The sequence below is a fragment of the Streptopelia decaocto genome (genome assembly GCF_964273445.1).
Source record: "Streptopelia decaocto genome assembly, chromosome: 11".
Classification (NCBI taxonomy): Eukaryota; Metazoa; Chordata; class Aves; order Columbiformes; family Columbidae; genus Streptopelia; species Streptopelia decaocto.
This window is the reverse complement of record NC_138666.1, coordinates 1,745,439-1,759,464: the sequence shown is the minus strand read 5'-3', so window position 1 is coordinate 1,759,464 and position 14,026 is coordinate 1,745,439. Positions and strand designations below refer to the sequence as shown.

General features: G+C 39.3%; 1 protein-coding gene across 4 annotated transcripts in view; it reads right to left on the bottom strand.

The window, feature by feature from the left end:
- Nucleotides 1-14,026, bottom strand: part of ADCY7 (adenylate cyclase 7) — a 53,876-nt gene that overhangs the window by 4,434 nt on the left and 35,416 nt on the right. For all 4 annotated transcript variants that reach the window (XM_082062697.1, XM_082062699.1, XM_082062696.1 and 1 more), the window contains exons 10-23: nt 12,868-13,000; nt 11,422-11,607; nt 10,492-10,535; nt 9,634-9,714; nt 8,728-8,800; nt 7,649-7,746; nt 6,822-6,906; nt 5,502-5,639; nt 4,302-4,364; nt 3,691-3,729; nt 2,425-2,588; nt 1,716-1,797; nt 1,018-1,173; nt 202-348 (exon numbers count right to left, since the gene is read on the bottom strand). In XM_082062697.1, coding sequence (XP_081918823.1) covers nt 202-348; nt 1,018-1,173; nt 1,716-1,797; nt 2,425-2,588; nt 3,691-3,729; nt 4,302-4,364; nt 5,502-5,639; nt 6,822-6,906; nt 7,649-7,746; nt 8,728-8,800; nt 9,634-9,714; nt 10,492-10,535; nt 11,422-11,607; nt 12,868-13,000 — 1,489 coding nt within the window. The remainder of the gene's footprint in view (nt 1-201; nt 349-1,017; nt 1,174-1,715; nt 1,798-2,424; nt 2,589-3,690; nt 3,730-4,301; nt 4,365-5,501; nt 5,640-6,821; nt 6,907-7,648; nt 7,747-8,727; nt 8,801-9,633; nt 9,715-10,491; nt 10,536-11,421; nt 11,608-12,867; nt 13,001-14,026) is intronic.

The following is a 14,026-nucleotide window of genomic DNA, read 5'->3' as shown; positions in this document are numbered from 1 at the left end:
CAGACCATACTACTAATGCATTAGATGATGTAACTGAAAAAGCCCATCACATGGGAATGTATCTTTCAAGACTGCGAGGCTGAACTCAGGATATCAGTTCAATATAACAGCCTTTCCCCCCCCAATGCTCACAGATGTAGTGAACATTTTATTTTGCAGTAAATCTGTAATCCAGCCTGTTTTTATCAGAAGCTTAATTACCTCATCAAAATCAGCGATGATTTCATTTAACAGCCGCAAGCATTCCAGGCCTTCTTTATTGACATCGCATTCGGTGTAAAACACCTTGAAATCTGGTACGGACGCGAACATGACACAGACGCAGTCGTACGATTGATGGTACCAGTCCTGCAGGGAAAATGCACCCACACCTTGTCAGCAGCCGCCTCCCTCCACAGCTACACAAACGATGATTGCTCTTGTAACCACTTATCAAATCACAGTTTTCTACCAAGTCAACTACGGTGCTTTATGGTGGGTATCTTTTATTTTATTAGAAACATTAACGAAGTTGATTTGCCTAAGGAAAAGCTGAGATATCTGTGTGTCTGAAAGATTCCCACCTGTTCTGGACGTGCCCATCCCACGTGAACTCAGCAATACTTATTCTGCTGACATACTGGCTGAATAAGATGGATGTCTTTAAAAAGAAACATCATTATGGATGAACTTCTCACTGGGGTTGTTACCAAGGAGATACTATCTGTTCCTCAACCAACTTCCTTCCAAAGAAGGCCCCTCTTCGCTGGTAAAACGTGGCCTTGGGAGAGCAGTAAATCCTTTTTAAACATTTGCCAAACTCAAACTGTGTCCTGAAGCTGAACTAGTGATTCTGAGAACAGATTTCAGGGACTGACACTAAGTCTGTGTTTTTTTAAGGCGATCTGGGTAGCAGATTCTTGGGTTTACAAAGGTCTTGGGACACAAACAGGCGGCAGCGAGTGCAGAACCTTATTGTCTGTGTGCTCGTTCGCCTGACGCTCTGTGTCCCCAACTCCAGTTGACTACAAAACAAACCTCGTTTCGTTTGTCACCAATGAAATAGGCAGCCACGTGTGCTGGAAGGACGTTTTCCAGCAAAAGCCTGTTAACGTTCTCCATCGTCTCAAACTGTTCATGTTCTTTTTTGAACTTATTCTTCCACAGACAATCCAGCCGACAGTAATAGTCGATCTGCAAAGGGACCAAATATGATAAATTACACCATCTAATATCTCGCTAGTCAATTTATTCAAAAAGTGTAGTAGCAATAAAGTTTCTTCAAGGCCTTTTGAGCCTCTATAGTTACAAAAATGTGCTTTGACAATGCAAGTCAGAAAAATATGAAGCTGCCAGTATGAATTAAAGCCATTTGAATACCATCAGGTGTATTTACTAAAATGACATTTTCATAGTATGGTGATTATTTTTATCTTGACTTACTGCCTTGATTTAGGATGAATATTGACATGTAAATACAGAGAGATCCAATTTGAAAGCTCTGACTTCTGTAATTAAAACACTACTTAAAAATATTAAGATGTTCCCGCCCTTTCATAGTAAAAATTTTTGCATTATCTATAGCTACATACATTATCTACAACTAAGTACAACAGGATTTAAATATATACATACACACACTAATTTAGTGTGCAATTTCAATGAACAATACTGTTGCATTTTATTTAAATTAACTTGCTGCAAGTAAAAGAACCTATTGCTTTTGACATACATACCTGTTTTGCAAGTAAAATTAGGGTTATGTAAAACAGAACCAGATACAAATTAGTCATTATCCTTGGCTCTTTGATGAAAAGCCTGAAAACAAGAAAGCAATACAACAAGTCGTGTATGTGTTAAGAAAATCCACCTGTTGAAGGGCTGGGGGACGGGACGGCAGAGGACAGGCTCTGTAAAATACATTTACCCACAGCTTCAGCTATCAGACTAGGTGAGAATCTGAGAAACAGGCTAAAAACAAACAGTAAAACTCTTCCACATATGATTTCTCTGAAGTATTTTTATCGTTTCTTCAGTTAGATCAATTAGATCAGGCAAATCGCTGCTCCTATTGCAAATAGGTGTAGTGAGGTAGGAGTTTTCTATCCTATTGACTAGCAAGGGCTCGCAAGCACAGCGTGAGCAGCAGACTCTTAGCAAAGCTTTTCTTCATAATTTAACAGATCAACCTTATTATAAGAGTAACATTCTACCCCCAAGCTGAGCTTCCAGAGATCTCAGAAGCCATACTACAGAATTTTTCAGAACATTCTTTAAAAGAAGAAAAGAGAATATGATCCCATACGATTTCCAAGTCATTAACTTTACAGAAAGGTTTGTAACGTCCAACACGTATTATTTTGATATTTCAGTATTCCAGTACAAAAATCTAACACCTCCTTTAATGAAACGCTGTTGTCAATGACAAGAAACTTCACACTGCACCTGGTGCTGTTGCCGTAGAAGCCGAGGTTCCTGTGCTGAAGGGTGTTAAAAATGACGAGGTACACGGTCACAGCGATGGACAGCAGGAGAACTTTGAGTTCGAAGCTCATTTGAAGAAATACCGAGCAAGCGATGAAGCCCAATATGCAGCAGTAAGCATAATACTGTAAAAGAAGAACGTAAAGAACAGTTGCATTATTCAGGTTTTATCCACAAAAGACTTCCAAACTATAGCAAATGCTCTAAGTTCACAATCATTGTTATTTAAGTAGAAGAAATTACAATTACTTGATAAATACACCTAAAGCCCTATTTTTAATTGCACTAAAAGGCTGAACTTAATACATTTTAGTTCACTTTATTCATTTGCTGAATACAAACAAAAATATTTAAACAAAAAGCACCACACCAACCTAAACAGTGTCAGATAAAAACTGAAGAGCATTGAGAATTTATCTTCTGAAGTCTATTAATTTGAGCAACACTTTATTTCAAGTTCCAAGACTAATAGTGCAGCTCTGAACCAGAACTCCAGCGTTCTGCTCCTATTTCTGCCGGTGCTCCCCTTCGTAAGCAGCAGCAGATCCCACATTCCCCTCTCCCCAACCTGTGGCACGTGAAGACTGTGCCCTGGTGTCCAACCTCAGGCGCAGCTCCTTTGTAAGAACTTTGATGCTAATAAACCTGATCAATCTGGGGCCGTTAGCCACTGGAATTACCAACAAATGCCCAGTTGAGGGGAGGTGTCCAAGGTCTGCACACGGCCAGGAGATGCTGAACCAGCAGACTTTACAACCAACACCAACACGACCTCAGCTTCTACCCCTCAAGAGTTTATTTCTCTTTATGTACAAAGCCAAGTTTATCATGCATAACAGCACAGGCCCACTAGAGATCTGGGAGGTTCTTAGGAAATGGGGAAGAGTTCTGCTGAAGTGAAGGAAAGTAAAACAACTTATGGGCAACTCAGGATCAGAGCCTGTCTAGTGATGTGTTTTCCCAATTTTGACATCCTAAAGACATCGAGTAACTTCCAAAAGGTAATGGGCACCCACAGGTACAACCCTGAAGCCAAACCTCTGAAACAGAAACCACTGACATTGCTCTGTTGGCCATTTAAGCCCTTTCGGTCTATCATGAAGAACTTTTCTGCTCCCAGATACCTAAAAAACTGTGGTTTATACAGCAACAGAACCTGCCAATTGTTAGTAATATACACAATATCCAGAGATCCGCGTTTTAAAGTAACACATATTCACTACTTACAGTTTCCTCAACGCAGGACTGAGTTGTGTTTCCGAACGGCTGATTTACGGACATGCAAGAACAGAAAGTTACCCAATAAGTACAATGTGCGTTATGTAAGTGTAACTCAGCATCTGTCAGAAGGACCTGAATGAAAAGGTCCTCACACAACCTGTTCAAAAACATCATCTAAAGGGGCAGCCAGGTGACAAAGGAGCATCCCAAATGTTGGATGGTCTCAAACTAGAATGCTCCTTTGGAATTAAAGGGAGAAAATGAAACGCTCAGAAATAATCCTTTTGTGTGGTCATAAGTGCTGGATCTATCCTCACAGAAATGCTGGAGAATGCCTTGAAAATGTGCGGAGTAATCAAAATAAGCCAAGAATTCAGCTTTATCCACGGCTACTCCAGACTTTTGGAAAAGATGCACAGGAGAGCCACAGTTAATGATAGAAACTATCCCTAGAACTGCCCTGTGGTAGGACTAAATCTTTATGTTCAATGATTTAAAAATTCTACCTTTATAAAATGATTAAAAGATATCAAAACTCTCCCATTCATCTATATTATACACACCCTCCAAGACGCATTTCATTTTAACCTTAGGAATTAAGACAGCACTCTACTCACAGAACTGGTAGCACACAGGTCATTTGATCCAGTAAAGTTTGCAGGTTTGTTCTTTTCGGTAGCCTGATTTATGAGGAAGAAAAAAAAAATTAATTAAAAAAAACCCTCCACAACAAACAAACGACCATAGAAACTCGTTAACAGGTTGTAACCAAGTTTAAGGTTTTTTTCTCCATATATCATAACCTGAGGTCCTGATTTGGTTGCCCTTTGAGTGCTATTGCAATATCAATGCTGAAATATAATGATATCACATATAATTTTATTAAACATATATGTACACACAAGGGGCGAAAAGGTTAAAATTGCCATGTATTTCCTTGTGTTTTATTTCAGGGTGAATTTTCCCATTCTGGCTGTGCTAACTGGCACAAACCCGTGGTTCTGTCTCAGCCCCAGTGTGACAGCAGCTGCTCCTGTTTCTTGTGGGCTGGCTGGTGGTGCTCACACAACACCACAGAGTCAATTCAAGGACCTAGGCCAGCAGGAAAACAACCCGACAAAAGAAAATTAAGCATTTTCTGCAGTAGATCCACCAGAAGAAACTCCCCGTGGAACGGGAAGAATGGCACCCGTGGGACCAGAAGGATATTGCTTTTAGTAAAGACAGGTTTAACGTGGCATGCCACATCAAAACCCACAGCAGAGTGCTCCTGGTTCCTCCAAAGGGTTGATTTCCAAACGTGTGTACCCCAGGTGCAATACAATACTCCAACTACAGTTAAAAGACAAACTCCATTTGCATCTTAGCCTAGCAGTAGCTACCCAAAATGTCTTTGGTTTTATAAGAGCCAAGCGATGTTCTTCCCTCCTCCATCTGTGTGATTCACTAGTGCAAATAAACTGCTTAAAACTTCTACCCGCCAGACACTTAAACCCACATTAAAAAACAGAAGACAACCTTAGTGATGATAGTTATGATCAATAGTAATTATAAATGTCATTTTGAGTTCTATTTTACGTCACCTTTTTTTGCTTTCAAGTCTCGCACATGAATTTTTAGTGCTGCAAACTGGGAATTTTTACTTTTAGTGCTTTTATTAATACGCGGCATCGTGCATTATCCTGGTGTAAATCAATCCTTGTGTTGCAAATTAAGAAAAGCAGCAAAAAGCAAGGTGCTTGAAAAGAATTCAGGGAGTTACTTAAACTGTGGGTGTTACAGTAAGTCCAAAGAATAAAGACAATGCAATTACTTACCAAATTAAAGATGGCTATAATGAGCAAGGCACCTATAGTGATGACAGCCAGAGGGAGCCGCAGCAAAGGCATCGTTTCCACCTTTTCGGAGACAGCACAAAGACGGCGCAGGAGCAGCCACCGCTCCGAGCAGCACTTCTGGAAACAAAATCACTTGGTTTCAGTAACATTTTGATACACGGAAGAAATGTTTTTAAAGATAAAATAAGTTTTCCCTGCAGTAGAGGGTGAAGAGTCTTCACTGGAATCCTAATTTCAAACTCTGAATCTAGTCATTCAGATTCAACACCTGATGCCTTCCTTTTGAAATAAGGGCTGGGTGCTAAAATCCTCTTCTTTAAAAATACAAAATCATGATCTGATTCAAAGCCCTAGAGAATTATTACTATAAATATAGTGCCAACCTATGTTGTATTTTTAAGAGAGCTATAATTTTATATTTGGAACTACATTTTCAGATGACTAAATAGAAACCAAACAAAGCCAGTTCCATTTCTTGCCATCCTAATGTGCTCTGTTCATTATTCCAGAGAAAAACTGTTCACAATTTCAATCCTTACACAAGGATGCTACACCAAAACACTCCCCGTGTCAAACTCAAGTTGGATGCAATTGCAGTCTTGCAATTTTCTCCATGCGTTTTACATACGTAGAAACCACACATGCATACATATACACACACCTCTCTACACAGATATATACATATAAAAATCCATCCACTCATATATATTTATATAAACTCCATACATGCCATCTAAATGTACTTTTAAATCAATCATAAAACTTTATCCCACGTACAGAGTGCAATTTTAAACAGTAATTGCATACATTTAATAATGCAAAGAAAAAGGAACTACAAACGTAAAGCGTCCCAATTGATGTAATGGTGAATTTGGAACAGTTATGAAATTTCTGCCAATAAATTATTCATATGCTTCTAATTTTCATGTGGCTTATGAAAACTCATATTGCATTCAAGCTTATTTTGATATTTTTTCCAGTAAGGATGTACAATCAAAATTACTATTAAGGACAAACATAATAAAAATAAATTCAAAAAACCCCAGCCCCACTCAGCAAGTGTTAATAACTTCCTCCTCCCATCTATTAGGGCACCCAAATAATTCTGAATTACAGTGAGAATTTTCAGACGTGAAAATCAGCTTCAGGCAACTAAATCTTCTGGGAATCTGAGGTCCAAGGCTCCTCTAACTCCTATTGAAATTAAGGGCTTAATTCACCATCCCGAAAGTCAGACCACGTTGCCAAATGACATCCATCCGCTTTTGAAAAGAACGAATCTCTTAAAGATAAACTCACCATACACTTCTCAGCAAAGCACACCAACAAAATAAGTACAACGATAACTGCCACGATGCCAAAGGAAATTCCTAGTTTTGCAGTTCTGAATAGAAAAGATTAAACAAGTGTTGAATGAAAACAATATATATTTCAAACTGCAATTCAGAGTAACATTTGCAAACAGTGTTTCTCTAAAGTTAAATACAACTTGTATTCTACTGTCACTGGATACCCACAGCAGTGCCCAGGTTATTGTTGGTCTGTTGCACAACTACTAATTTAAGATATTCTTCTACTCGTTGTCAGCCTGAACTACCTTGTGCACAAACCACGTGGAAAAGGCACCGACACAGCCATGGAAAACAAATATACCATACGCGTCAGAATTATCACAAGGCTTCCCTGGAGGTGTGAGAAGCTCCACGTTCCCTCCTCGCATCTCTACAGACACTGAGCACATTTTGAACAACTAATCCCATTTTTCCATTGCTCAATGTGCTTACAGCCAACTATTCTTATAAAATAGTATTCCTCACTTAACTGAGCATCTTCCTGCGTGTACTAAGCAAACGCAATATTAAAGAAATATTTCTATTTTATTTCCATACTGATATCTGGGCTCTTAGACCAACAACATGAATGCATCCTTTATTAAGAGGTAAATTAGTCCTAAGAGGTGTATGTTTCCTAAATGGAAATGCTAAGGAACTCCAAAAGTTTCACGTGCGTGAGTTTCACTTTAGCTCTTGGTTAATTTTAATTATAAGTTATTTGTTATAAGTTATATTATATATATATATATATAATAAGTTCTTTGTTTAATTATAAGTTATATTGACACTTACTTTGGCATGATAAACATCTGTATCAGAAATATGCAGAGGAACACGAAACTGGCACATGCAAAGTAACTCTTCAGTTTTGGAATAGGAATGGTGCGATACTGAAACACAGATTATAATAAATCTTAAGGAAAATGCCAGGGTTTTTTTAAATTTTATTACATTTGTGTTGTGACACATATTTGCAAATTTATCCTGTACTATTAAAAATATACATAAAACAAAAGAAAACCATCAAATAAAATTAACCCGAACATCTATCAAGAAAAACAGCTCAGTCCAAAGGACAATTTCAAATTTAGCAGGAAAATTCACTGAGTAGGTAAACAAGCACTTCACAGATGCACATAGTCCAAATCCTTATAAAAATGAGTATACACTAAAGTGTATTTACACACCAGTAACTACATCCAGCACACCACAGCACAGTAAATTAAATTAGAGTTATTCAAACAGAGAAAGTACACTGTACCTAACAAATAATAGTATTATACTTGCAATGAAACAACCACAAAACCCAGAGTATTTTCATTCCCTGCGCCAGGGGAGGTTGAGGTTGGATCTGGGAACAATTTCTTCCCCAAAGGGCTGTGGGGCATTGGAACAGGCTGCCCAGGGCAGTGCTGGAGTCACCATCCCTGGAGGGCTGGACAGACGGACATGAGGTTCTCAGGACATGGGGCAGTGCCAGGGGTGGGTTATGGCTGGACTCCATGGTCTTGGGGGTTTCTTCCAACCACAACAATTCTATGATTACAGATGAAGATTTTTTTTTTTTTTTAATTTTCATTACTTTTGAGAGAAGTTCTTCATATAGTAAAGCTGCCAAACTCCTGCTAACCCCCTTACACCAAGAATCTCACCACAGGTTAGAGATAATCTCCTTTACTCTACAGAATTAGCATTACCAAGAAAGAATGACCAGCTTAAACAAATCATGAGATCTGCTTTACCAAAAACCTCTTTGGACATGCAGTCATCTCCAGAATCCCATTTCAGAAAGAAAACACTTTCAAAGATATTCTTATGCTGCTCTGAAGTGCAAATCAAAGACCAAAAAGGATTATTTTGCTCTTACCAACCTCTTTTTCAAGACCGGGTTCTGCAAAAATCAGTGAAAATCCGCAGAAGTCATCCGATTTGCCACACCATGGGCTGCATTCAAAGAGACACACGTTACAAAATGTTCACAACGTGCCAAGGAGGGTGTGCAAAGGCATCCTTGTAGGAGGGATGCACAGGGCAGGGGCGAGTGCCGCTGATTTACACACACAAGACAGCAGGAAAGTCCAACAGCAGAGGTTAGAGGTGGCTCAAAGCCTCCCAAACCTTCCCCTAAATAATATCAGGCCCCTGTTAGGAATAGCTGAGATACAGTGATAACAGCCAGCTGTTTTACATTTGATAGGAATTTAAATATTGCATTTAAAATAATAATAATTAATAATAATAATAATAATAAACCACCAACATTGCCTAAGCCTGTCTGCTCTTAAATGCAAATCTAGTGCCAAATGCACCACCTGGTACTGACAGACCATTTACCTTCAGTGAACCAGACACTGAAGCAATTTTATGATTACCCACAAAAACCTGTTTAGACTTCATACGTAGGTTTTATTCAGGGCTGCACCCCATTTCCTGACACTTACGTTAATAAACAGAAGACAAACATTAATTCCTATTTGCTCATTACTTCAGACAGCCATCAGAAACAAAGCAATAATTTTGCTCTTTCATAGCACTACACCACATTGGACAGCTAGATTAACCATTGGCTTCTTGCTATAATAATGCAGTAGTAGTCTCATATTCAAATTAAAACCAAAAAGGAACTAAAGTCAGTAAAAAGAAGACCAAAAAACAGCAAGACAGAAACCCTGCTAACTTTTCATTTTCAAGAAGTAAATTTTATATCCAGACTTAAAATTGAGAACACAGATTATTCTCAAAGAAAATATGAAGAAAAAAAATGAAGTACTGCATACTTAGTTGAACTGAGGCCCTCGATGGTCGACATCATTTCATCATAGATATCTTCCTCTATCCTTCCCTTCTGAGATGAAGTTCTGAGAAGGAAATGAAGCCACGTCACAAATGCTGGTCACCAGGAGAACGTTAAACAAGAATGCTCCAAGCCGACCAACACGTCCAGCCAGAAGCACTGCACTAACGTTTCTCTGGTCACTCCAACCATGCCTTTTTCAAGCCAATATTTTGACAAACTAATGTTTCACGAGTGAAAAACCTCTGCTTGGTGACTCAATGGTACAGGTGGCATTATAAGCATTTCTACATATAGCGCCAATTTTTTATTACACTCCAATGGCATACATTAGTACTACTAACCAAAGACATATCTTGTAAAATATAATATATATTAACCACTAATATTATGTTTAAGTGTATTTATTTTGTGCTATGATATTTACAAACAAATCTAGCATCTTTGAGTAAGAAAACCAAAAGCTGAGGTAGCACAAGCGGTTACAATATATACGTGTTTACAATATAAGAGTTATTTCGATTTGTTTTCCGCTGCTCTTGAGGTCTCTTCCCTACTCACCTCCATCCTGCTACAGCCCATAAAATAAAATGCAACCTAATGACTGGGAGGCCAGTGAGATGAAAAGGGTGGGAGCTCTTTCTAGAGTCTGAGAAAAATAACAATAACAAATGTGAATTTAGAAGCCTTTTAAAGGCCAAAGATTTGGCTTAACCTTTCTAATGCAGGAACGCTGTCCACACAGTGACTCAGCAGCCAAAAGATCGCCTGCTTACAGAACACTGAGCTGCAAGAGGAGCACAGGATCACGTATTTTAAGAAAAGAAAGTACGGGACGAACCTGTCGGAAGTTCTCTGGCGCCCAGTGGAACACAAAGGTATTTCCTAAACCATGTAAGGAATTCAGAATAAGTTGCACAAGTCAGTAAATGGCAAACAACTACTAAAAATAAACTTCAGGAAGCGGCCAAAAATATTTTTATGCACAAATAAAAATAAATAACCATTCTCAAATAGAAAAGCTTATCAAAATCAATCCTTTCCAGCAATGTTTTCTGCTTTAACAAGTGAGCATTTTCTGACCTATAAAAATTTGTTAGAAAACAACTGAACAGATCTCCCTTCTTTTTCTGCACACACTGAAATAACTAACATCAGCACAGGCAAGTAGACTGGAAACCACTGCCACAAACTGGAATGGATGGACACTTAATTAGAACTTATTAGAGCTGGTCGTACAGCCTTGCTGCGCCTCCAGGAGCACACCAAAGAGCACGCACACCTCCTCCTCTGAGCTTTTGGGAAGGCCAGGTAGAAAGTAAAATAAGTTCTCTTAAAAATCTTAAGAATTCTTAATCTTAAAAATTCTTTACTGATAAAATCCTGTTGCATGTGCAGGGACTGTTTATTTTCTATACATTTTAAGTAAATGTTGAGTCCATCCGGAGGCTGGGATAAATTCTCTTTTTTCCAAAACCACATGTAGCAAGCAGGACCCCAAGGTGGAAAAACGTCAGGTACAGAAAGGATAGTTCTCAAGTTTTACTTTGAAGTTTTATTCTGAGTATAGCATGCTAGAGTTTGAATAATATTAAGTTCTGACAGAAAGAGTTGTTGCATGGATATCTTCTTAGCTCTTTGTACACTTTTAACACCAAGAGTAGCAGAAGAAATTCAGCTACAACAACCGAATCAGATTTCAAGTTTCACATCAGGGATGTAAGGAGCGGTTTGCAAACTGCAGGGTGACAATCCCTACTCCAAACCTCACCTTCCTTCGCCTTCCTTGTGAACTGGAAGAGTCGCTGCTGACGCTTTCCCGGTGGTTCAGGTGGGCAAAGGGCCGGGCAGCTCCCCAGGACTCCAAATAACGCGTCATCCGAACGGACGCGCGCATCTTCAGCCCATCGTTAACTCGCGTTTTGGGGAGATGGTTATTCGACCCGCATTGTTTGGACTAACAGAAAAAACACGCTCGCTTAGAAAACAGAGAATGATACAAATTACAAAGAGATGAAGCTCTGTGTACTTGAGTAGTTTAAGACTATAAAAATCAAGCTATTTAGTAGGACTCTAAACACTGTTCAGCATTGTGTCAGCCTCTCTGATTCCTTTATCTTATTTAATTAATGTGAGCTAAAGCAAATCATGACGTATTTGCTCCAGCTGCCTTTACAAGCCTTTGCTTGTACCACTGCAGCGTTCAGTCTTCCTGCTTTATTGAAGATAGCGTGAGAGATCGCAAGATCTTATGAACAGATAACGTTTCCTTGCAGTCAGCAGGGGAAAGAGATCCCCAATTCCTGAGCCGGGGCGTATCAAAAAGGTGCCTGGGAGAAGAGGCCACAAATGACAGACTCGATGTTAGATTATATCCTTTCATCACAGGTGAAGACTCAGGCAGTGTATACAGGGTGTACCCTTGTGGTCTAAAAGGGAGCCGAAACTACAGAATCAACTGATACATCAATGACTGGTTACTCTCTAACATCTCATAAGTATCTTCAAGCGGGCAGGGACCTTTTTAATACACTTAGATCCTCATTGTGGGAGTGTGTGCTGTGTACATGTGGGGGGTGCAGTGCTGAGTACATAGAACAGGCAAAGATAAGATTGAGTTCTTGATAATTAAAAGTGTTGTTCTTTCTGTAAAGATCCTGAAGGAAAGACGTTTGCAATTTTCATTCTTTTTCTTTTGAGATATTTTACTCATCAATCACAAGCTGATCCAAAATAGCAATTTGTTTGCAGTTACCAGGCTGTAAAGGGACAACCAACAATTGCTAACTTTACACCTTGAAAAAAAGGTGAATCTCACATCTAAGACAGTGAGGAAGAAAATCCCAGGAGCTATTTTGCAGGGAATATTCTATCTGAAAGTGGCCACACAGCACAGGTATTCTTTCATTACTTCATTCCACTTTTTAACTTGGATCTGTGAGAGCCCGCTTCACGCAAATACATAGTCAAATACATATTTTTACGCTATGTGGGCCATATCAGAGGTTTCAGCGTAACACTTATTACTTTCGAGCCAATAGTCGTGTCATAAAACAGTAGGTCATGCTTTAGATCTGAAGTCCCAAAGCCAAGCTACTCAGATGACTCACACCATGCTTTAATTATGTTCCTGGATTAAAAAGGTGTATGCATCACAGACACTTAAAATGTAGGTATATATTGGAATAAATACACATGCTTAAAAACATACACATACCCTTGGATCAACCACTAAGTAGGTTTTGATTTTCATGGATTCAAGGTAAGGATCCCTCAGGTGTCCATTCCCTTCTTCTACTTCATAAGCTTTGCCCAGGTGATTTAAGGTTGCTTCGGTGATGTGGACACGGCTGAGAAAGGGAGAAAGAACAACAGACCCAAACACTTACAGAAAGGTCACATTAAGCATTTCATTTACATTTCAATGGCTACTGCTGACATCGCTGCTTTTCAGCCACCTTCTGCTTTGGCAGCCAACTGCAAAATCCTGCCAGTACTTAAAAACCATCTTTGCAATCCTTTGGTGCAGTTCTTTGTCGCCCATCTTTCATAGCAAGTGCGCTAAATAACACTTCCCTGAATGAGATGGTATCAGCATAAAATTAACTCGAAATAACCAGAGACGTACAACAAACAAGCAGAAATGTGACCAAAGGAGATCTGGTGACTGACAAGACAGACAGACTCACAGGCGGGTTCTTTCAGATGGCGAGAGCTGCGATGGAAGCTCAAAACAAAACACAAGTGAGGACTGTCTAGAAATGCATGAGGAGGGGAGGAGATGGCTACAAAGTCCGGGGAAAAAAAGCTGTAAAAGGTTTATTGTCAACTAGTGGGATAATTCTGAAAGTCTGTCTTTTCGACTGGAACACAGGAGAGCGTAACACGGCAACGCACTTCTAACAGAGCAGCTGGTATTTTTCTGTACTCATTCACACTTTCCCTTAAACATAATACAGTTCAGTATCCCAAATCATGTATTTCTACATAAATAACAAGTAATATCTTTCCATAGAATTCCTCAACAAGAGACTTGACTGTATTAACAAAATAACACTTCTTGTAGCCTCTTTTCTCAGGACGTTTCCCGATGGCAGCTGACAGCGTGCAGCGCTCCCGCCCAACTCCAGAGAGCAAGGGGATCACTGTCCCGTCTGCCTCTGCTCCATTACACTGCACAGAGCTTTGTCCAAAGACCTGGGAACCACTGGGTTCAATTTTTTAATTGTTACCTTGATCACGCAGTTTTGCAATTGAGGCGAACCTTTAAATCTGTTATTTTAAAGCTGGCTCTAAAGCAGGGTTTTCTCCTACAGGGGCTGAGGCATACTGGGCGATGTCTTCATTAACTGAGCCTTAAAACACAGTCATGTACC